This window comes from Ahaetulla prasina, chromosome 2 (genome assembly GCF_028640845.1).
Source record: "Ahaetulla prasina isolate Xishuangbanna chromosome 2, ASM2864084v1, whole genome shotgun sequence".
In the NCBI taxonomy this organism is placed as follows: domain Eukaryota; kingdom Metazoa; phylum Chordata; class Lepidosauria; order Squamata; family Colubridae; genus Ahaetulla; species Ahaetulla prasina.
The window spans coordinates 145,502,755-145,528,118 of record NC_080540.1 but is presented as its reverse complement, the minus strand read 5'-3'; the positions used below and the strand labels follow the sequence as shown (position 1 = coordinate 145,528,118).

At 44.3% G+C, this 25,364-nt stretch overlaps 1 protein-coding gene across 2 annotated transcripts in view; it reads right to left on the bottom strand.

Moving 5' to 3' along the window:
• CACNG1 (calcium voltage-gated channel auxiliary subunit gamma 1) overlaps positions 1-19,683 on the bottom strand; it is a 37,592-nt gene extending 17,909 nt beyond the window's left edge. Inside the window, exon 1 of one of the 2 annotated variants that reach the window (XM_058166102.1) lies at positions 19,248-19,683. In XM_058166102.1, coding sequence (XP_058022085.1) covers positions 19,248-19,491 — 244 coding nt within the window. In that variant the 5' untranslated portion in view covers positions 19,492-19,683. The remainder of the gene's footprint in view (positions 1-19,247) is intronic. The other variant, XM_058166101.1, reaches the window with a different exon arrangement.
• Between the last annotated feature and the right edge of the window lie 5,681 nt (positions 19,684-25,364).

Genomic DNA, 25,364 nt, shown 5'->3' with positions numbered 1-25,364 from the left:
AAAATACAGTAAAATAGCACAACAACCATAATCATAATATAAGAAGAAAATGTATCACTCTGCCAAGGCAACATAATTTTGAGGTGTACAAAATTATGCATAGTGTGGATAAAGTAGATAAGGAGAAGCTAATAATGGAGAATATTTGTAGCATAGGGCTGAAATGAGGGGTCCTTGATGCTCTCTGAGCTTGGTTGTTTTCATTACCCAAATTAGGTAACCTAAATATCTAGTTTGTTTAATGAAATGTCTGCAAGAAAACAAGCAAGCTCAGAAGGCACCAAGGACCCCTCGCAAGGAGAAGCCTGGAAGCAAGCCTGGAAGCAAGGAGAAGGAGAAGCCTGTTTGGAACCCTCACCACATCTCTGACATCAATACAATTGAACCTGTCCAGAAATATTTTACAAGAAAAGTTCTCCACTCCTCTGAATACAACAAAATACTTATCCCACCAGACTTGAAATCCTAGGCTTAGAAAACTTGGAACTCGGTCGCCTTCGACAAGACCTAAGCTTAACTCACAGAATCATCTATTGTAATGTCCTTCCTGTTAAAGACTACTTCAGCTTTAATTGCAATAATACAAGGGCAACCAATAGATTTAAACTTAATGTCAACATCTAGATTGCAGAAAATATGACTTCTGTAACAGAATCATCAACTTTACCTGACTCTGTGGTCTCTTCCCATAATCCCAAAAGCTTTAACCAAAAACTTTCTAATATTGACCTCACCCCATTCCTAAGAGGACCATAAGGGGCGTGCATAAGAGCACAAACATGCCTACCGTTCCTGTCCTATTGTTTTTCTTTTCTTCTTCCTATATATATATATGCTTATACCTCCTTATATTTACTCATATATATGTTTATATACTACATAATCTTTTTGTATGATACCTACATATATTGTTGTGACAAAATAAAATAAATAAAATAAAAGCTATTTTCCCTTTCCCAATAGAAATTCAGGAATTTCCCAAGGAAATTCAATTTTGGAGAAATCAGGACAGATGGAAGGGATTTTTTTTTTAACACTACACATATTTACATTTGGACTTTTCTACCATGAGATGTGGTGCTGGCTACCAGCTTGTCTGGTTTCAAAAAATGACATGAGAATCAATTGTTATTTGCTTTGATGGCATTGCCTTTGAAGGCCATTTTCTGGGAGGCCAACGGGCTTCCTTCTGTTGTTGGTTGCTCACTCAGAGAGCAGATCGCTGGACTACATGGGATGCAGCAGTGCTCTGCTTATATTCAAATATAAAACTGCAAATATTTACACAATTAATACTAATGTACCTCTAATGGATGACTACCTCAATGAATCATTTCATTCATTTCATTTATTTGATTTTTATACCGCCCTTCTCCCGAAGGACTCAGGGCGGTGTACAGGCAAATAAAAACAGACAAGACAATATTCTATAAAATACAACATTAAAAAACTTATTATAATTTGCCTAAAAATTTAAAATATATAGAAATAAAACCCCGTTTAAAATTAATAATAAAAACTATAAAATCCATAAAATTTAAGCCAGCCCCGCGCAAATAAAAAGATGTGTCTTCAGTTCGCGGCGAAAGGTCCGAAGGTCAGGTATTTGGCGTAGACCCGGGGGAAGTTCGTTCCAGAGTGTGGGAGCCCCCACAGAGAAGGACCTTCCCCTGGGGGCCGCCAGCCGACATTGCTTGGCGGACGGCACCCTGAGAAGTCCCTCTCTGTGAGAGCATACGGGTCGGTGGGAGGCATATGGTAACAGTAGGCGGTCCCGTAAGTATCAATCCATAAATCACCGGGGTGTGTGTGGATATTCTCAGCTTCACTATTAATACAAACCAGAACTTTGAATCACATTAAAGCTTACCCCTGCCTTAATTATTTAAAAGTTTTGCCCCATCATACTAGTTAAGTCTAGCTCAGCCCAGCTTAGCCCAGTCTAGTCCAGTCTATTTCATGTTGCCCATCTTTTTGATGGGGACAACAAGGTAATGAAACCCTCTCTATTTAGTTCTGATAGGAGTTCTTTCATCCAACTCCTGTTGTACAGAATTAACACTTGATCCTCTATGACTGGGATAATTCCAGCCTGTCTATTCCAGCCTGGCATCCTGCCAGGTTAGCATTCTACACAGGTGTCGATCAGGAAAAGGCAACTGGAGTTTTCATTTGAAAGAAATGCCATCAGGAAAGGCTGAAGCACCAGCAGCTACCACCTCAAACACAACACACATTCACCGGGGGTATCTTGCCTCCCAAATAGCCTGTCAAACAAATGTAATGGATGAAATACAAATGTATGCTCCTGGAGAGACAACTCCAGTTTGAAATTTGGAAAGATGCTGAAAAACATTTTGCTAATGCAATATTAAGCTGAGTTATGATCATTTAATCTCCAGGGGTTCCGCAGATCTACGATGGCTGAAGAAGCACCATGGTTTGCAAAACAGCCTGGGGATTTGCGTTTGTGAACATAAAGCATATTGGCTGCCTACCTTAGGCACTCCTTGAACTTGCCTGCAACCTGAGGAGCTTTCTCTCCCCATTGTAGGGCTGATGTTTGATCCAGCCGTGGCTGCAACTGCATTCGAATTGGGAAGAGGAGCATTCTGGATTTTGCCCCAGGAAGGCAAAAGAAAGTCTTGGGAGATCTGTCTTAGGAGGAAGCATGCCTGTGCTCTGCTATTGGAAGAGGCAGCATCTGTGTCTTCCAAGTTTCATTAAATGACAATGCTAATGATGGTGTAACAGCAGAACAATGGCTTATCAGGCATGCAGGGTTGGGTAGAAGGGTTACAGATGGGATTCAAAGAATGTTACTTATATCTATGATGCCAGGGGCTGCCAGGAGAGGATAGATGAGATGGATAATAGATGACAGATGATAATGACTATAGAGGTAGATGATGATGATGATGATGATGACAATGACGAGAGAGAGAGAGAGAGAGAGAGAGAGAGAGAGAGAGAGAGAGGGAGGGAGAGGGAGAGAGAGAGAGAAACATAGATTATAGACAGAGACAGATGATAGATAATACATTAACATAGAATGTGCGCTCACACAGAGGTTTGGATCGATGGATGAATGGGTGGGTGGGTGAGTGGGTGGATAGAACAAAGGATTGATAAATAGGAAGAGAGACAGAATAGACAATAGAAAGAGAGATAGATAGATAGATAGATAGATAGATAGATAGATAGATAGATAGATAGATAGATAGATAGATGAGAGAGAGAGAGAGAGAGAGATGAGAGAGAGAGAGAGAGACAGAGAGAGATTCATAGATACATACATAGATAGAGATAGATATCGATAGACAGATTCAATCAGCAATGCCCTACATCTCCTAATAAGCTGCTTTTGAATTTGATTTGTGATATGGTAGGACAGTGGTAGGTTTGTGGATGTGGATGAGACAGAGTAAACAGAGGCCTGGCCTTGTGTAAGCCTAAGGCAGCAACATACTTTTTTCTTTATAAGCTCCGCTGAACACAGGGTGGTTTATTGCCAAGTGAGGATAGACGTATCGAGGCTGGAAAAAGCTATTTGGATTTCAGCCGTTGCTTTCCTGCAGAAATCAAGGCAAATCATGACATGACCTTATACTTTGCTTACCTTATTAAAACAATATTATGATTTGCAAAGCAATGTCATCTCTACTTTATGCAAATATATATAAGCTTCAGGGAAGGGAAATGAATTTAATGAATGTGTATCTAAAGCTATATTTTTTGAAGAGCTGAGCTTCAGGAAAAATAATACATTCAGCTGGGAAAAATCATAACTGGCTAATCCATTTCCTTTGCTCAAGTCAGTACACTGGGTCCAGTACAACCCAAAGTTGTACTGAAACACAACCTCCTCTTCTGAAAACCACCTTCTCATGAAATACCAGTTTATGTTCTAATTTTTAAATTAACATATTTTTTTTTAATGCTATAAGGGAGCTGGAAGTTAAGCAATTCTGCTCTCTAAGGGAGACTGTAGAAGGCATGTGATCCTGGACAGCGTGAAAATGTTCAAATAAATGAAATTTAATCCCTTTTTTGTTATGTGGATTTAGGGACAATGAAACTTTTTTTCAGGCCAAGATTTCTATTTGGAAAGCACAATGCCTCTTTCCGTAGGTAGTGATCATATCTGTGTAAGTTCCCAACAAAGAATCACTCCGTGTCAAGGGGATTTATTTTTAATAAATAGGGATTGATTGAAAAGGAAATAAAGAAGGGATATTTGTTAACTGGTTGGCCTGGAAAAAGATAAGACAACACACTGCAAAGTATCCATTTCATTGCCCCTTAATGATCATTTAATAGTTACTCTATTTTTAAAAAGCTTATTTTCTACTTATGGGATAGCCTACTTCCTGTTATAACGAATACAGGTAATCTTTGATTTATTTATTTATTTATTTATTTATTTATTTATTTATTTATTTATTTATTTATTTATTTATTTATTTATTTTGTCACAACATCATACAAAAAGATTATATAGTATATAAACATATATATGAGTAAATGTTAGGAGGTATAAGCGTATATATATATATAGGAAGAAGAAAAGAAAAACAATAGGACAGGAACGGTAGGCACGTTTGTGCGCTTATGCACGCCCCTTATGGTCCTCTTAGGAATGGGGTGAGGTCAATAGTAGAAAGTTTTTGGTTAAAGCTTTTAGGATTATGAGAAGAGACCACAGAGTCAGGTAAAGTATTCCAAGCACTGATGATTCTGTTACAGAAGTCATATTTTCTGCAATCTAGATTAAAGCGGTTAACATTAAGTTTAAATCTATTGGTTGCCCTTGTATTATTGCAATTAAAGCTGAAGTAGTCTTTGACAGGAAGGACATTACAATAGATGATTCTGTGAGTTAAACTTAGGTCTTGTCGAAGGTGACGGAGTTCCAAGTTTTCTAAGCCTAGGATTTCAAGTCTGGTGGGATAAGGTATTTTGTTGTTTTCAGAGGAATGGAGAACTCTTCTTGTAAAATATTTCTGGACACGTTCAATTGTATTGATGTCAGAGATGTGGTGAGGGTTCCAAACAGGTGAGCTGTATTCTAGAATTGGTCTAGCAAATGTTTTATATGCTCTGGTTAGTAGTGTGGTGTTTTGGAAAAGAAGCTACAAAATTAGGTTTACAACTCTTAGAGCTTTTTGCTATGTAGTTGCAGTGGGCTTTGGCACTTAGATCATTTGACATGAAAACTCCAAGGTCTTTAACGGGATGGGGTCGTCTGTAAGGTAATGTCCATCTAGTATGTACTTAGTTTTGGGTTCTTTTTCCTATATGTAAGACTGAGCATTTGCTGGTTGAAATTTGAGCTGCCAATTTTAGACCAAGCGGTTAGATGATCAAGGTCGTTTTGAATGATAGAAGTATTGTCTGTGGTGTTAAATAGTTTGACATCATCAGCAAAGAGAACACAATTACTTGAGATATGGTCACAAAGATCATTAATGTATAGTATAAAGAGTGTTGGTCCAAGGACGCTGCCTTGAGGAACGCCACTCTTGACAGGAACAGGATTTGATAAAGCATTGCCAATTTTGACCACTTGTTGTCTGTTAGACAGAAAAGCAGATATCCATTTGTGGAGGGGTCCTGAGATGCCATAGGATGTTAGTTTTAGGAGAAGTTTATCGTGTACTACTGAGTCAAAAGCTTTGCAGAAGTCTATGTAGATTGCATCTATTGATTTGCCTTGATCGAGATTTGAAGTCCATATGTTTTTGCAGTGGAGAAGTTGTAAGTTACATGATAATTTTTTCCTGAAACCAAATTGTTTGTTGGAGAGTAGGTTGTTAGTTTCTAAGTGTGAGGTAATGGATTGGTTGATGATAGATTCCATGACTTTGCAGGTGACGCAGCAAAGGGAGATCGGTCTGTAGTTTTCGACTAAGCTGGGGTCTCCTTTTTTGAAGATAGGGGCGACTGTGGCTAGTGACCAAAGTTTGGGAAGAGAACTGGTAGTGAAAGCTTTATCAAAGATAATACTTAGGGGTTCTGCTATATTAATGGAAAGTTTTTTTAAGAAAAACTTTATGACCACATTTCAGCCCAAAAATTTCCATTGCTAAGTGAGATAGTTGTCAAGTGACTTTTGCCCCATTCAACAACTTTTCTTGCCACAGTCGTTACATAACTCGTTTACAGTTGTTAAATTAGTAACACGGTTGTTAAGTGAATCTGGCTTCCCCATTGACTTTGCTTGTCAAAAGCTTGAAAAAGATGATCGTACGACTCCGGGACACTGCAACCGTCGTAAATATGAACCAGATGCCAAGCAGTTGGATTTTGATCACGTGATCACAGGGATGTGAAAAATGGTCATAAGTCACTTTTTTCAGTGGCATTGTAACTTTGAATGGTCACTAAATGAATGGTTGCAAGTAAAGGACTACCTGCATTGATGTGCTACTAAAACACGTATCATCGTATCTACCTGCCTTTGGCTTGCTCACTTATTGCTATGTTTCCTCTATAAAATACTTTATAGAGGCATACTATATGTTTAAATACTTTAACAACAACAGCAAGAACATTAGCTGGAAGACGTGGCTCTCATTCTAAGTTCTGCAATCAGGCTTCTCATTCACTCATTCATCTTCTGTCCTTTGCAGAGCACTGGGATTCCCCATTAGCTGGAGGATTCCTAACCGCCAGGTTAAGTCCTATATTCAGACCTACCTGGTGGCGATAAGAGTGGCAAAACGTGAGTATTTTTCCACTCTTATTGCATCAGCAGATAACCGCCCAGCCTCCCTGTTTAGGGTGACTCGCTCCCTACTTCATCAGGGGGCGCGGAAGGACCCCTTGCAGGGTCGTGCTGAGGATTTTGGTCAATATCTGCACGTTAAAATCGCTCAGATTTGGGATGGGCTGGACTCTGATTGGGTGGATTCAGGTGGGATGACGGAGGCTGTTCTTGGTGATGTTATCTGGGATGAGTTTGATCCTGTGGCTCCCGAGGACATGGACAGGATACTGGGGAGGCTGAATGTGACCACATGTTTATTGGACCCGTGTCCCTCCTCGTTGGTACTGGCCACACAGGAGATTACACGAGGCTGGCTACAGGGAATTGTTAACGCTTCTTTGAGGGAGGGTGTCTTCCCTTCCGCCTTGAAGGAGGCAGTGGTGAGGCCCCTCCTCAAGAAGCCTTCCCTGGATCCAGCTGTTTTATCAAATTACCGTCCTGTCTCCAACCTCCGTTTTTTGGCGAAGGTTGTTGAGAGTGTGATCGCACGACAGCTCCCTCAGTACCTGATGAAACTGTCTATTTAGACCCATTCCAATCCGGCTTCCGACCTGGGTACAGCACGGAGACGGCTTTGGTCGCGTTGGTGGATGATCTCTGGAGGGCTCGGGATAGGGGCTGTTTCTCTGTCCTGGTCCTATTAGACCTCTCAGCGGCTTTTGATACCATCGACCATGGTATCTTGCTGCGACGATTGGAGAGACTTGGAGTGGGGGGCACTGTGGTTCTCCTCCTATCTCTCTGACCGGTCGCAGACGGTGTTGGCAGGGGAGCAGAGGTCGACCGCGAAGCGCCTCATGTGTGGGGTGCCGCAGGGGTCGGTTCTCTCGCCTCTCCTGTTCAACATCTATATGAAGCCGCTGGGGGAGATCATCCATGGCTTTGGGGTGCAGTATCTCAGTACGTTGATGACACTCAGCTGTACATTTCCACCCCTGACCACCCCAATGAGGCCGTCAAAGTGATGTCCCAGTGTCTGGAGGCCATACGGGTCTGGATGGGGAGGAACGGGCTCCGACTCAATCCCTCCAAGACTGAGTGACTGTGGATACCGGCGTCCCGGTACAGTCAGATGGTTCCATCGCTGACTGTAGGAGCCGAGTCATTGGCCCCTATAGAGAGGGTTCGCAACTTGGGTGTTCTCCTGGATGCTCGGCTGTCGTTAGAAGAATATTTGACGGCCATCGCCAGGGGAGCCTTTTATCAGGTGCACCTGATTCGCCAGTTGCGCCCCTTCATAGACCGGGATGCCTTGTGCACAGTCACTCATGCCCTCGTCACTTCCCGCCTGGACTACTATAACGCTCTCTACATGGGGCTCCCCTTGAAGGGCACCCGGAGGCTCCAACTGGTCCAGAATGCGGCTGCGTGGGTGATAGAGGGAGCCACCCGTGGCTCCCATATAACACCTTTCCTGCGCAAGCTGCACTGGTTGCCAGTGGTCTTCCAGGTGCAATTCAAGGTGTTGGTAACCACCTTTAAAGTGCTCCATGGCTTAGGACCGGGTTATTTACGGGACCGCCTGCTGCCACCGATAGCCTCCCATCAACCTGTGCGCTCCCACAGGGAGGGTCTCCAACAATGGTGGCTGGCGACCTCCAGGGGGAGAGCCTTCTCTGTGGGGGCACCTACCCTCTGGATCAAGCTTCCTCCGGGGTTACGATCACTCCCCAACCTCCGGACCTTCTGACGCGAGCTCAAGACCCTTTTATTCCATCGTGCGGGACTGGCCTAATGGGTTATGGTTTTTAATTGATTTTTAATAGTCTTAATGTTTAGCCAAATTTGAATTAGATTTTTATAGTGTTTTTTAATCTATTTATGTATATTGTTTTATGCTGGCTGTAAACCGCCCTGAGTCCTTTGGGAGAAGGGCAGTATAAAAATTTAATAAACTAAACTAAACTAAACTAGATGATTAAGGTGGGAACGGGAATGGCCTCTTCCTGGTGTTCATAGATAGGGTGGATTAATTGTCTACCTATCTGTGTAGAGGATGGCTGAGATGAAAGGAATACTGTTAGGAAATTGTTAGGAAAGACTAAAAGAGACTATAAACAACGCCTCAGCCCTTAGAAAGGAGAAACTCTGAAAAAGGAGACTCAAGCTCCACCTTGGCCCTGTATGGTATAAGAGGGGACAGAGGGACACACTGTTAAGCTTTCAACATTCTGTTATTATATCTGATACTGGTCTCTCTCTCTCTCTCTCTCTCTCTCTCTCTCTCTCTCTCTCTCTCTCTCTCTCTCCACACACACACACACCATGTTCCCTCCAAAATAAGACATCCCCTGATAATAAGGCCAATCGGGCTTTTGAGCGCATGGCAATAAGGCCAAGCACTTATTTCAGGGTTAAAAAAAATATAAGAGAGGGTCTTATTTTTGGGGAAGCACACACACATACACACACACACACACAATCTATCCATCTATCTGTCTATCTCTTATCTACCTATTTATCTCATCTATCATCTATCTATCATCTAACTACTATCTATCTATCTATCTATCTATCTATCTATCTATCTATCTATCTATCTATCTATCTATCTATCATCTATCTTGATAGATACAAGATAGATCTATCTATATCTATCATCCATCTATTATCTGTCTATCTACCTTTTGATTAATCAATCTATTTCATGCATCCATGCATCATCCATCCATCCATCCATCCATCCATCCATCCATCCATCCATCCATCCATCCATCCATCTTCTGTGTGTGCACACATTCCATGCTAAGCATCTTCACTGAGTGATCACATTAATCTACTTCGATATTACTGGATGAATTTAAAGCTCATAAACTACAGAGTTCTTAATAAAACAGATTCCTAACAGTGCAGCTGGAGTCTATTTGGTGCCTCTGATGTATGTACCTGCACGGGGGGAGGGGGGATCGAGAAAAGCAATTCACGGTCCTCGGTTGCCTTTCAAATCTGCTCAGTAAACAAAGAGGCAATTATAGAGTTGGTGAGTTAACTATAAGTCGCGTGACTGGAATTGATGGCCCCTAACAAACATTGGTCTGCTGGGGAGTGGGGGGTGCAGGGTCAATGAAGATGCTTAGAGACCGATTTGATGGGCTTTCCTGGGATTTTTAGTAAAATGGATTGTAAATAACACTGGCTGTTTTTTTCGGATTTTCCTGTCATCCAAGACTCTTTGGAAATTCTCACATTTCTTCAGACTGGCAGATCCTGCAATTTGTTACTCGACGCAATTATCTTTTATTATTTTTATAGTGCTCTCAAGACACTTAGTGCTTTGCAAAATTAAATTAAAGGGCTGAAAGCTTTGCAATCATCTGCTCGGTTTCCTGCTAACAAATGGCAAGCATTCAATTTGTCTTTAGACTCACTTTCTCTTGATAATCAGAGGCCCTCGGAATGGGAAAAGGCATTGCTCTGGAAGATAAATAGGAACTCCTGTGGTTCTCTTCAAGCTGTGTTGGAAAACAATTAAAATGTTCCAGCCTCCGGCCATACAGGCTGTCACAGAATCCCAGGTACCCGGGTGTTTGTTGTGAAAACTCTTCAGAGGTTGTCATTGTGGTTCTCACTACAAGAGGACGGGACCACCGTGAACGAGGCATATCCACCTCGATTTATAGATTCATTCGGCTCCAGTCATTGCTGCTCAATTTATTTGCTCAGCTTTGACAAAACACTTTTTCCTGCAGCCACCTTTTTCTTCTCTGTGCAATTAATAATTACCATATCAGGGCGAGCGCTTTCAATCGCTTGAGATGTTATGCGTTTCAACTCCACGTTAATATTATGAATCATAATAAATAACCATAGAATTGTTCAGTGTGGTAGAAAGAATTCTTTACATGTGATGGAATGATTGATTCATAGACTAGTAGATTCCCAGCAAGGGTGGGCTTCAAAAATTTTAGCAAGGGGTTCTCTGGTTGCTGGGTGGGTGTGGTCTAGTCAGCCTCCTGCACCATGGTGGGGGGGGCGTTTTTGCCCTCCTCGGGCTTCAGAAGCTTCCTTCAAGCCTCTGGGAGGGTGAAAACTGCCTCCCCAGGCTCTGGAGGCCCTCCCAAACTTCCAGTAGGCCCATTTTTCACCCTCCCCGAGCCCTCCGCACATGCCCTGCACTTACCTGCGTCCAAAACGGGCCATGTGGGAACTCCTGGGAGGGGCAGGGCTGGCAAGCCAGGAGTAGGATTTGGGGGTTCTGTGAACTGCACAGAATCTTAGCTAGAGGTTCTTCTGAACCCCTGCGAGCTCCCAGCAGCCCACCCCTGATTCCCAGGCAAGTGGGTACATTGGAGAGTGGATGTCACAAGCAACAGGTCCTAGATTTGCACTGATAGTTTCCATTCTGAGCTATGAGAATATACAGTGATCTTCCTTCAGGCCCTGGGAAATAGTACCTTATTTAGCAGCCCCCAATTTTTGAGAGCCAGGGACCAGTTCTGTGAAAAGTGGTTTCTCCACAAACCAAGAATGTGTAGTTTCGTTTGCTGCCTGCATCCCACATGTACGCAGACGGGGCTTCACTTGCTTGTGCGGCCCAGTTCCTGGCGGGCTGTGGACAATGGCGGTCTCTGAATCAGGGGTTGGGGATCTCTGTCTTAGTTACTTTCTTGGGTTCTTTCTCCGGGTTGTTTATTACTCCCTTAAAATTTATAGAGGAGGGAGGAAGAAGTATGAGAGGATCTCTTCAAGTCAGATATTTGGATACTTATTTATTTATTTATTTATTTATTTATTTATTTATTTATTTATTTATTTATTTATTTTTCAAATTTTTATACCACCCTTCTCCGAAGACTCAGGGCAGTGTACAGCAAAATAAAACAACAATAATCAAAAAATTTAAAAATACAATATCCCGTTAAAAATCTAATTCAATAGCTGTATGTTAAAAATATTAAATAAGAAAATTACAAAATTACAAAATAGATTAAGACCCCTGTTAAAAGCCCACTAAAAACCCACAGTATTAAAATTAATCAATCAATTAGGCCAGCCGCGCTTGGTGAAAAAAAGAAGGTCTTGAGCTCGCGCTTAAAGGTCTGAAGATCAGGGAGAAGACGCAGTCCCACAGGCAGATCATTCCACAGGGCCGGAGCCCCCACAGAGAACACTGGTTGGCCGACGGTACCCTGAGGAGGCCCTCCCTGTGGGAGCGCACTGGACGCACTGGACAATGGGAGGTACCTGGCGGCAGCAGGCGGTCCCATAGGTATCCCGGTCCCATGCCATGGAGCGCTTTAAAGGTGATGACCAACACCTTGAAACGCACCCGGAAGACCACCGGCAACCAGTGCAGCCTGCGCAGGAGAAGTGTTACATGGGAGCTACAAGGTGCTCCCTCAATCCCCCGCGCGGCCGCATTCTGTACCAGTTGGAGCCTCCGGGTGCTCTTCAAGGGGAGCCCCATGTAGAGAGCATTGCAGTAATCCAGATGGGAAGTAACGAGGGCATGAGTAACCGTGCATAACGAGTCCCGATCCAGGAAAGGACGCAATTGGCGAATCAGGCGAACCTGATAAAAAGCTCCCCTGGCGACGGCCGTCAGATGGTCTTCTAAAGACAGCTGTGCGTCCAGGAGAACGCCTAAATTGCGCACCGATTCCCTGGGGGGGTAACGATTTGCCCCCCACAGTCAGCATTGGGGTTAGCTACTGTGCCGGGACGCTGGTATCCACAGCCACTCCGTCTTGGATGGGTTGAGTCAGAGTCTGTTCGTCCTCATCCAGACCCGAACGGCCTCAAGGCACCGAGCCATCACATCAATGGCTTTGTTGGGGTGGTTCAAGGTGGAAATGTACAGCTGAGTATCGTCAGCATACAGCTGACAACTCACCCTGAAACCACGGAGGATCTCCCCCAGAGGCTTCATATATTATTATTATTATTATTATTATTATTATTATTATTATTATTATTATTATTATTATTATTATTATTATTATTATTATTATTATTATTATTATTATTATTATTTATTTGATTTTTATACCGCCCTTCTCCCGAAGGACTCAGGGCGGTGTACAGGCAGAATAAAACGAACAATACAAGATACAATTAAAATGGAATTTTAAAAACTTATTTAAATAGCCTGAAAATTTAAAAATTTACCATACACTAAAAAGACCCCTTTTAAAAATTATAGATATAAATGTTGAACAGGAGAGGCGAGAGAATCAACCCCTGCGGCACCCCACAAGTGAGTTGCCTAGGGGTTGATCTCTGCCCCCCTGTCAACACCATCTGCGAACGGTGCGAACAGTCGGAGAGGTAGGAGGAGAACCACTGCAATACGGTGCCTCCCACCCCCAAACCCCCCAACCGTCGCAGCAAGATACCACGGTCGATGGTATCAAACACTGCTGACAGATCCAACAGACAAGAACAGAGGAACAACCTCTGGTATACTGGTAAGAATGCTAACAAGAATACTCACAAGAATACTAACAATACTGGTAAGAATACTAACAAAGCAGACCTCATCAGTTCAACTTCAAGCAAGGTTGGAGAAATCCCTGCACAGACCACCATTGTAGGGTCAGTACAGGTAACCCTCAACTTATAATAATTCATTTAATGACTGTCCAGTGTTACAATGGCACTGAAAAAAGTGATTTATGACTGTTTTTCGCACTTACGACCATTGTAGCATCCCCATGGTCATGTGATCAAAATTGGAATGCTTGGCAACTGGCATGTATTTATGATGGTTGCAGTGTCCCGGGGTCATGTGATCAGTAACTGTAACCTTCCCAGCTGGCTTCTGACAAGCAAAGTCAATCGGGGAAGCCAGCTTTGCTTAGTGACCACACGATTCACTTAACAACTGCAGTGATTCGCTTAATGACTATGGCAAAAAAAGGTGGAAAAATGGGGGTGGGATTCACTTAACAACTGCCTTGCTTAGCAACAGAAATTTTGGGCTCAATTGTGGTCGTAAGTTGAGGACTAACTGTAAAGGTGATAAGAAGGGAGCTGGACCAACTTTTGTTGGACTAAGACCATTTTCTCGCTTGTCCCTCACTACAAACCAGCTTATAACACCTGTTTTCTCCCATAAACTGATGATGATTACTCTTTCCCAATCTGTATTTATGACAGTTTAAAGTTATCTACAGCCAGTTTGCTCTAGTGGTTATAAGGCATCAGATTAGAAACCAGGAGACGGTGAATTCTTTGCCCTGCCTCAGGTATGAAAACCGGCTGGGTGACTTTGGGCCGGTCACTCTCTCAGCCCAGCCCACCTCACAGGGTTGCTATTGTGGAGGGAAAATAGGAGGAGGGAGGTAATCTTGGATATGTTTGGCACCTTGAGTTGTTTATCAAGATACTAAAGGAGAGATATAAATAAATAAATACAAATAACTGTGGGGTTTCCAGTTTTTAAACAGAATTTTGCCTCTTGCCTGCTTGACTGACCAGTTGAAGTAGTCAGAACTTGAGTTCTGCTCGGCAATTCTTAGCCCTCTTGACTCCTTTGACAGCTGGGCATCATCACCCTCCAGGTCCGAAGAAACTGAACACCGACTTCTGCAAAGGCATCTGCACTTCAGGCTCCTTATCAACGTATATTTATAGCCTGGGCTTGTTAAGAAAGTGACTCAAGGTTCTACCGGTTTTGTGTGTTGCTAGGTCAAATTGGGATTGGAGTTACTGTGAGTGTTCTGGTCCTCCTGCCCTTCAGAAGCTTTGTACATACTTCTTACTGGTTTTAATTCTCTTTAGGTTCTGTGAGGCTTCCTAGAGGAGCACCATAACTATTGCCTTGCCTGGGCAAAGAACTGTGGACCAGACTTGTTCCCCAGGCTATCTGTGCAACGCTTACTTAGCTGCACTTTCTTAGCTGCACCTTCATACAAAGCTGTCCCCTGAATGAAGGTCGCAAAGGGCAGAGAGTGTTGCAGCATCTTGTAATCCCATGATTGTGATTTGTGATTTCTCCAGTTGGCTTCCAACAAGAGCACGAGCGGACTTATATACCGCTTCACAGTGCTTTATAGCCCACTCTAAGCACTTTACAGAATCAGCCTATTGCCCCCAACAATCTAGGTCCTCATTTTACCGACCTTGGCAGGATGGGAGGCTGAGTCAACCTTGAGCCTGGTGAGAATCGACTTGCCGAACTGCAGGCAGCCGTCAGTCAGCAGAAGTAGCTTGCAGCACTGCATTCTAACCACTGCATCACCATGACTCTTCAAGGACCATCGGGGGATTTGCTTAACAACTGTGTGATTGTTTTAAATGACTGTGTGATTTGTTTAACAACCTCGGTAAAATTCATTGTCATGGGATAACTCACTTTATGACTGATCTGACTTAGGATGGAAATTCCAGTCCCAATTTTGGTCATAAGAGGTGGACTACCTATAGGTATTAGTGAGCTCCACCAACAGAGAGAGCGAGAAGGAAGAGGTTTTCATTGCAAAAGTATTAGTTGATAAGGGGGTGATACTGGAAAAACTTGAATGTGGACCTAAATGTTTTGGCCAAGACAAAGATAACCAAGTTAAGAAAAGGCAATTTCCCTTGATGGGAAATTGGACCATCGCATGAACTAATACATGAAGTCACACCCTTGCAATCACTGAATGGTAGAATTTTAGTTTCAAAGGAAGAGAACATGACATATGAAGGTAGGTGATGAGGTTGCACAATGCAAGAAATTTTTCTTGAAAATAATTACGAAGAATGCATAATATAGGTAGTCCTTCAATTGCAATCATTCATTTAATGACTGTTGGAAGTTTCAATGGCACCACAAAATTGACTTATTTTTTCACACTTACGACCATCGCAGCATCCCTATTGTAACGGGATCAAAATTCACTTGCTTGGCAACTGGCATGTACTTATGACAGTTGCGGTGTCCCGGAGTCACGTGATCAGCTTTTGCAACTTTCTGACAAGCCAAGACAATGGGGAAGGCAGGTTCACTTAGCAACTGTGTTATTCACTTAACAACTGCAGCGAGTCATGGAACAACTGTGGCAAGAAAGGTCATAAAATGGGGCAAAACTTGCTTAACAACTGTTTCATTTAGCAACAAAAATGTTGGCTCCAGTTATGGCTGTAAACCAAGGATATTTGTAAAAATATGCGTCCACATTGAGTAGACGGCAGGATAAACTCAATGCAAAAGAAACAAACAAACAAACCTCCCCTCCCCAGTATTCTTTTATTTGAAGGAGTTTGGACAGGCACAGCAAATTGTGGTGAACGAAAATGCACTTGAAAATGAAAATGCCTTATTATTTTAAATGTATTAGCGGCCCAATTCCAATGGACTCTGGGCTGTACAACAAAGCTATGGAAAACATAAAAACAGCTAAAACAAACTGAATCGTGCAGAACGCCCAGATTTAAATAATTGATTGGACAACAAAAGCGACAAAACAAAACAAGGGCCATGGCAGAAATAACACCAACCCCAGGCCTAGGACCAAAGCCAGATTTTCAAGGTCTTTTGGCCCTCCAGGAGGGAGGGTGCCCTCTTTATCTCTAGGACTGTGATGGTGAACCTATGGCATGCGTGCCAACGGGGCACCCGGAGCCATATGTGTGGGCACACGAGCATTGCCCTGGCTCAGCTCCAGTGTGCATGCGCATGCCGGCCAGCTGATTTTTGGGCCTTCTGGGCCCTCCGGAAGACAGGAAATGGGCTGTTTCTGGCCTCTAGGGGGGCTAGGAAAGGCCATTTTCAGCCTCCCCGGGATCCTAGAAAGCCTCTGGAGCCTGGGGAGGGTGAAAAGCTGGGGTGTGTGTGTCACGTGTGCATGCATGGGGCACATTGAATTATGGGTGTGGGCATGCATGTGCGTGACCCCCCCCATGCTCCCCCTACTTTTGGCACACAAGGCCAAAAAGGTTAGCCATCACTGCTCTAGGGCAGGGGTCTCCAACCTTGGCAACTTTAAGAATACTGGGAGTTGAAGTCCACAAGTCTTAAAGTTGCCAAGATTGGAGACCCTTGCTCTAGGGGGACACTGTTCCAGAGGGTGGAGGCTGCATCTCTTCAGTCGACACTGAGTGGCAATGTTCAATGGAAGAGACTTGGAGTACATTCACTCTGCTGGAATGTCCTAGGCGGGTGGCACCAGTTGAAGACAAGTGGTCTCTCAGATATCAGATTTTCTCCACAACCATTAAAAGAACCAGAAATAGCACGAGATGTCTAATTGCTTCTTCCTTCCCTCTCCCTCTCCCTTCCCTTGGCAAAAATGTGAAAGCAATCTGGGTGATCTCATCCATCACTACCTCCCTCCGAGATGTCTCTCCTCAGGACAGAATATGACAGCAGGAGTGGCCACCGGGGAGGCTGGAGCCTCTTAGCCTTGGGGCCCCCTGGCAGAGGCTGCTCCTTCAGAAGCCCTTCCCAATTCATCCTTTCCTCATAGCAAGATGCTGGTCCTGCTGGAAAATTGGAAGTGAGTCGCCGGGACTCCTTCCCCTCTCTAATATTTGTGATAGCGAAAAATGAATGGTAGCGATCCTCTGGCAGGGGCAGAGCTTGACAGAGGGCTGCAGCTGGCCTCAGCTATTGCAAGCAAGGCAGAAAAGCTGGCTGGAGGTAGGATTTTCACCCTGCATAGTGGGAGGCTGAAAGGAATAGGAATTCTATTCCTTGTCATCAGACTCCACTTGTAAGTAGCAATAGCACTTAGACTTATATACCGCTTTACAGTGCTTTACATCCCTCTCTAAATGGTTTACAGAGTCAGCCGATTGCCCCCCAACAATCTGACTCCTCATTTTACCGACCTTGGAAGGATGGAAGGTTGAGTCAACCTTGAGCCTGGTGAGATTTGAACTTCCAAATTGCAGGCAGCCGGCAGTCAGCAGAAGTAGCCTGCAGTACTGCACTCTAACCAGAGGTGAAATGCTCCCGGTTCGGACTGGATCTCCCAATCCGGTAGTGATGGCGGTGGGTGGTTCAGAGAACCGGTAGCAAAAATTCCTGGCCCCGCCCCCTGCCTCCGCTGAGCCGTGCCATCATCAGAGGGTTGGGTTTTTTTACTTTTAAAAGCATTTTTTCTTCAGCCGAAAAATGCCTTTAAAAGTAAAAAAAAAAAAAGCCTTTGATGATACTGCGGCTCAGCTGGGATCGTCAGAACCCTTTAAACTCTTTTTTTAAAACAAAAGGTTTTAAAAGGCTCCCCTGGCGATTCCAGCTGAGTTGCCTCATCACCAGAACCTTTAAAAAACATGTTTTCTACAAGCTCTTTGGCCGAAGACGTTGTTAAAACAATCCTTTAAAGAGGTTCTGGCGATCAGGCAACTTCAGCTGGAATCGCCAGAGGAGCCTTTTAAAACCTTTTGTTTTAAGTGACTTATGACCTGTACTTGCATTTACGACCATCGGAATATGCTTTCCCCCTCCCCTCCCCCCGGGGTTACATGATCAACGATTCAAGTGCTTGGCAACCAGCTCGCATTTATGACTGACACAGCATCCTGTGGACAGATGATCATGATTGGTGACCTAGTTTGCTGATTCCCAACAAAAAATGCCCCTTGCGCTGATTCACTTAACGAACATCATAAAAATTGTCATAAAATCAGGTCCGATTTATTTTACGATTGCAGTGACTTGTGAGGAAAAAAAATCCCTGTCTCAGCTATGAATGTAATTCGAGGACTACCTCTAAGGTCATTCCATCTAATTAGCCTACTGTATCATGTTCCCAATGCAGATTTCATACTCGAGTAGCCTTTATTTTCTCTGCCATTAAGCCACACTTCCAGCCTAGCGGAATGCAAAAGACCCCCCCCCCACATCCCATCCCATTGTTTTCTGAAACCAAACTGGCAATACAAATACACAAAGGAGTAGCTAGAGAGTGAGCTCTCTTCCTGGCATCAAAACCCTTGGAAATAATCAAAACCGAATCTATGTATATCAACCATGCACAATATGATTTAAACACAGTCCTGGAGGGTGTAGGCTTTGAAGTGTGCAGAATCTATTGAAACCTTGATCAATTATGTAAGAAACGTGGAGATATTTTCCCAGAACTTTTCTTTGCACTCAATCGCATTCCCGTTCTTGAGGTGGAACGTCAACGATCTATTAGTTCTGTGAGTGCCCATTCTCTCTGGTTTTCTTTTAATGCATTTTCCCTCTTCGGACAAAACGAGCAGGAAATAGGCTGGAAAAGTCATGCCTGTAGTAGGAAGTAGCCCTATAATTTATGCCAAGAGAGACAGGACCTCAAAGAAGCCTGGCTAGGTGGCTCAGTAGCTAAGACACTGAGCTTGTCGATCAGAAAGGTCGGTGGTTCAAATCCCTAGTATAGGTCTCCTGCATGAGCAGTGGGTTGGACTAGATGACCTCCAAGGTCCCTTTCCAACTCTGTTACTCTGTTACCTTCAACTGAGAACAAACAGCCCAGAGGGGGTTAACCTGAAAGCAAAACTCATGGCCAAACCGCATGCCTTAAAGCAAGTGTGTCACGGTGCTTAGGGTTCAGAGCAACCAACGTACCTCCTGGCAGGCTTATGGGCCCACAACCCTGTTCCTTCTCCATCTTGTTTTCTTCAACGTAGATCCGTTTGATACAGAGCCTCCATAACCCAAAGTGAGCCGTCTCACAGGTAGTGTTGTATTCCTCTACCTTGGGGTTCAGCACAGCCCAATGATCGGTCACCACTGCCGTGAACATCAAGGCAACCCCTATCAGAATAATGGCAAAGGTCACCCGGACTTTGAGAGCTTTGCCTTCGGTCATGGCTGGAAAACGTAGGGTAGAAAGAGGGGCTAGGTGCTGCTTTTGCTCCTCTGGCAAGGAGCACCGAGAGTTGCCGAAGGCGTCTCCCAAAAGGCTTGGTGTAGCTTGAAGCACGTTCAAATGTCAGCCCTGCTATCCCAGAGGGGAGGAGGTTGGGGGCTGGGGGAAGACAGGCAGTCGGCTGCGGGTACACCTGTTGGGACCCATCAGATGACGGGGCTGACTTGGACTAAGGAACTGCTATTAATGTATAGAAGGGGTGGAGTCACCAGGGCTCTTCAAATTACAGGGTAGGTAGGGAATTCCGAACCCAGACATGAAGCACAACTGCGTGCAAAAAAATGATCCTTTCACCAGGCTCCCTCTGCCCCAGTTTGCATGACGCTGTGGTTGTGTGCATACTCTTCAAGAATAGTCATGAATGTTATCTGGTTGTAATAGCAGAACTGGAAATGTTTGTCCTGCTCTCCAACTAAGTCAAATGTTTCATCCAGAAAAGCTGGGTTGTCTTTCTAGACTTAAATGTTGTCTTGTACGTGTGGTCGCTTTCGGATACAAGCGGTCTGTTTTTGCTGCTCACACAGAGGGGCAAGGAGACAGAATGAACATTAGGAATTCACCAGTTGCTGCTTGCTAGTTTTTTTCTCTCGTCCCAGTATATTGTGCCCTCAAAAGAAGCTTTTGATTTTTCTTATTGAATAATAGTTTGCCAACTGGAATTGGGAAGAGTAAACGGCTTTCACCATTGGTTTTCATGTCCAAGCGAGGCCTAGAACTCACAACCTCCTGGTTTCTAAGTCAGCACCTAGAATAGTGTTTCCTAAGTCCACACGTCTTAAAATGGCTAAGGTTGGAAAAGACTGACCTAGAATGTTGTTACTGTTCCGGTACGCAAAAGGAAATGCAGCAAGACTGCAGAAACTCTTCTGCAGAATGGATGGATGCATTAAATGTGCTGTGAAAATGTTTTTGAGAATTCTGAAAAAAAAGGTACAAGATGAGCATTTGACCGGCATAGTGTGACTTCATGCTGAGTAGGAAGTATGTAGGCCAGATGTTTGCTCTTCGGCAAATCACTGAGGAACAGATGAATGTGAGGAAGACTACTGCACAATATTTGATCCAGTAAAAATACATATAAAGAAATGAATAGGCTTATTTATATGTTATCTTTATTGCTTTATTAGATAGATGAACTAAATTAACTTAAAACAGTACAAAAAAAGAGGAAGTAATAAACAGACATCCAAAACAAGAGGACACACCCACAAAAATGTATACACGCATATAGCTTATAAAAATTTTGAACACACAGGATAATATTAGTCTTTTTTCACATCGGTAGGAAGAAAGGTCAGAGATGGATAGTGAAACCATCTAGAATATTTCTAACAGACTACTCTTTAGTTACTCTCCATGTATGGTAAATCTAGAGTTTTCATCAATTAATTAATTCCAGATCTTTTGATAAATAGTTTGATAACAGATTAACATCTTTAAACCCTTTTTTCTTAGCATCCCATTAAAAATATATTAAACTACAAAAAGAGGATGCTTTAGCATATGTGTCAATTTTCCTTTCAATATATTGCCATACGTATGAATAATGATCTATGACTTATCATTTTGTTGTTTGTATGTACTCTGAGAGCTTATGCACCAGAGACAAATTCCTTGTGCATCCAATCACACTTGGCCAATAAAGTATTCTCTTCTCTTCTCTTCTCTTCTCTTCTCTTCTCTTCTCTTCTCTTCTCTTCTCTTCTCTTCTCTTCTCTTCTCTTCTCTTCTCTTCTCTTCTCTTCTCTTCTCTTCTCTTCTCCTCTTCTCTTCTCTTCTCTTCTCTTCTCTTCTCTTCTCTTCTCTCCTCTCCTCTCCTCTCCTCTTCCATTCGTTCCACTCCACTCCACTCACCTCCATTCCATTCCATTCCGTTCCATTCCATTGTACTTGAGATTCAGCCTTTACTCTAATCCTCAAGGTTTCAATGCATGGTGAATATGCTGAATTTTGGAACAGTTTGCCCTGCACTGAAGGTTGCTGAATATAAGGTAGTGAATCCATGGCAGCACTTGAAGAAGCTAATTGGGGAGAAAGAGGCATTAATACCACTCATGAAACGTTCACTCACCTCTCTCATTTGCCAATGACACTGAGATGATCAATTACAACATCAAAGAAGATGAAAACTGTTTAAACAAGCTCAATGAAGCGAGTAATGCAGTTAGCTTAAAGATCAATAGAAACAAAACTCAATATATGCGCAACTGATTTTGCCAATACCAGAAAATGAAGCTTGGAAATGAGCCAATAGAAGATGTGAATTCTTCCATCTAGCTTGGTCAGGAAATCAATATTTCATATGAAATTTGTTAAGTTCGGGAAGTAACGAGGCTGGAGACCAGAGTAGTGACAACAGCTCTTTAATATATGGTGAACCCAGCAACAGAACTGGGGAAAAACCTCTCCTTATATACAGTTTACCCGGCGGCTTCAACCAATCAGCAACGTGCTTGTTTCCCGCCTAAATATTTAAAGATACATAACACTCCTCCCCTCCCAGAAAACACTTTACCAACATCTACATATTATTTACATATTATTTTTCGACGTAGTCACGTAAATAACTTGGGCGTCTCCTGACTCTTTCGGACCTGCGCAGTTCAGTTTTTGGGATGGGGTTTAGCTGGTCGGAGGGGCTTTCTGCTCCTCCCAGCTCTTTCTCTAGGCCCTCCGGCCCTGGATTATTTGCAGAGTCGTCCCTGCTGTTCTCTACGGGAACCTGATGGCGTCGCTGGACCTCTGGGGACTCAGATAAGTCTTTCGCCTCTCCCGGGTTTAAATCAGCTGTGGGTTCAAATAATGTGTGGTCTGTTTCATTGAGCTCGGATTGCTCGGTTATTCTTTTTCTGATTTGATCTATGTGGCGCCTCCATACTCGGTTGTCTTTTAACTCAACCAAGTATGACTTTGGACCGGTTGCTTTTATGATTTGCCCTGCTAGCCAACTTGGGCCGTCCCCATAGTTGCGGGCCCACACTCGGTCGCCTATGCCCATTTCTCTAGTTTTTTCCAGTTCCCCCTTGTAACCCTCTGGTGTGTAGTGGGGATTTAAACGGTCGAGTGGGCACCGGAGCTTCCGTCCCATCAATAATTCGGCTGGGCTTCTGCCTGTTGCAGTGCTGGGGGTTCTATGCTGAACGGCCAGAAAGAAATCTATCTTTGTTTGCCAGTCGCCTGGCTTGAGTCTGGACAATGCCTCTTTAGCGCTCCGGACGGAACGCTCTGCAAGGCCATTCGACGCAGGGTGGAAAGGCGCAGAGAGGGCATGTCGGATGCCCTCATCTGCCAAGTATTCCTCAAACTGGGTTGCCGTGAATTGCGGGCCGTTATCGGATACTAGCGTGTCGGGCAACCCGTGGGTTGCAAATAGGTGCCGCAGGGCTGCGATTACTGCCTCGGCTGTCATGGATCTCATGAGAATGATTTCCAACCATTTAGAGAAAGCGTCGACTACCACTAGGAATGTTTGGCCGTGGAAGGGGCCGGCAAAGTCGATGTGGATTCTTGACCAGGGCCCTTGGGGTTTTTCCCATTCCCTTACCGGGGCCGTTGGGGGTAGCGGTCTGGATTCCTGGCAGGCCAGGCATTTCCCTACCCTCTCAGCAATTTCTGAGTCCATTAATGGCCACCAAACATAGCTTCTCGCTAGCCCCTTCATCCTTACGATCCCTGGGTGACCCTCGTGGAGAAGGTCCAATACCTTTTCCCTCAATTTTTCCGGGATCACCACTCGATCGCCCCATAGCAGGCACCCCCCTTGAGCCGAGAGTTCCTCTCGCTTTTTTACAAATTCCTTAAAACGCTCGCCCGGCGCAGCGGGCCACCCCCTTTGCACCCAACCCAGTACAGTTCTTAAGGTAATGTCGGTATGATGCCGAGCCACCTCCTTAGATGTAACTGGGCCAGAGTCCAGAGAGTCAATCAATAGTACAGGTGCCCCCGGAGTGGGGTCCTCGATTGCCCCTGGCAGTGGGCATCTGCTTAATGCGTCCGCATGCCCCAGGTCTTTTCCTGGTCGATGCTGCAGCTTGTAGGAGTAAGCAGCCAAAAAGATAGTCCATCTGGTCAAACGGGGTGAAAGTGCCACCGGCGTTGGTGATCGCCAGCCAGTATCCTAACAGTGGTCTATGGTCTGTGACAATTTCAAAGTCTCTGCCAAACACGTATTCGTGAAACTTCTTTACCCCTGACACTATAGCTAGGGCTTCCTTATCCAACTGACTATAGTTCCTCTCTGTTGAGGACATTGTTCTGGAATAGAACGCTATTGGGGCTTCTGTGCCATTTGGGAGCCTGTGGCTGAGCACAGCCCCCACTCCGTAAGGGGAAGCGTCACATACTAGAACCAATGGCATTTTGCTGTGGTACTGAATTAGCAAGCTATCACTCGAGAGTAGGTTTTTTACTGCTTCGAAAGCCCTGGCTTCAGGCTTCCCCCAAGACCAAGCAGCCTTCTTTCCCAGCAACTTATGTAGCGGCTCGGCAACGGTTGCCTTATTTTTTAAAAAAACCGCGTAAAAGTTTACTAGACCCAGGAAAGCCTGCAGCTCTGTTTTGTTCTTGGGCGCTGGAGCCTTTCTTATTGCCTTGACCTTGCTCTCTGTGGGGTGAATTCCCGCCTTGTCTATTCGGTAGCCCAGGAATTCTACGGATTCTACCCCTATTTGGCATTTGTTCACTTTAACCTTTAGTCCGGCTGACGGAAAATGCCCAGAACTTTTCTCAGACGCTCCCCAATTCCTCTAAATTTTCTGCCGATATCAATACATCATCAAAATAGGGAACTACCCCGGGAGCCCTTGCAGAAGTCGCTCCATTAAATTTTGAAATAGACCTGGTGCCACACTCACCCCAAACTGTAACGGGTGCACTTGAAAGCCCCCTGTGAGTTACAATCGTTTGGGCTTCGCTGTGTTGGCGTCTACGGGCAGTTGTTGATAGGCTTGTGCCAAATCTAATTTAGCAAAACTTGCCCTTGCCCCAGCGAGTGCAGCAAGTGTTGCACCACGGAACTGGGTAAGCGCTTTTGTAAGGCTTTGTTTAACGTCGCCTTGTAATCAGCGCAGATTCTAACTGACCCATCTGGTTTCACTGGGGTGACGATTGGCGTCTCCCATTTGGCATGGTCGACTGGTACCAGTATCCCTGCCTTATTAACTTGTCTATCTCCTATCAATCTTGGGTTTAAGGGCAAAAGGTACCTCCTTGCTTTTATCCGGATAGGGGCTACCTGGGGTCTAAGTTGAAGGAAATAGGGGTCCCCTTGTACTTGCCCAGGCAGTCCTTGAAGACATCTTCGAATTCACTCATGAGTGCATCTTTAAGGTTACAGTCACTTCTGTAGATGCCAGTCACTCCCATGCCCAATGCACGGAACCAGTCTAGTCCCAACAAACTTGGCAGGGTCCCTTGACGATCGTGATGGGCAGGGTCTTCTTGTGTGGTCCGTACTCGACTCGGACAGAGGTGGTCCCTCGAACAGGGATGCGATTCCCTTGGTAGTCGTGGGCTCGTAGGCGTTGTGTTTGCAGGTGGCGCTTTGCGACTGATGGCAAAGCTTCGCAAAGTGTCCCAGGACATGATTGTGATCGCTGACCCGGTGTCCACTTCTAGTCGGCACGGCACTCCTTCTATTTTGGGCTTGGTGAAGATTTTCTTCTCCACCCGGGTTGTGGCGCGGCCTATGATCACAGTCGTTTGATTCGAGTTCGCGCCTTTTTTGTTTGAGCCAATCACGGGTCGCCTTGCCGATCCCGCGCTCTGATTGGCTGATTTGAATTTTCGGCGGGAAGGTTGGGGAGCTCGACAGA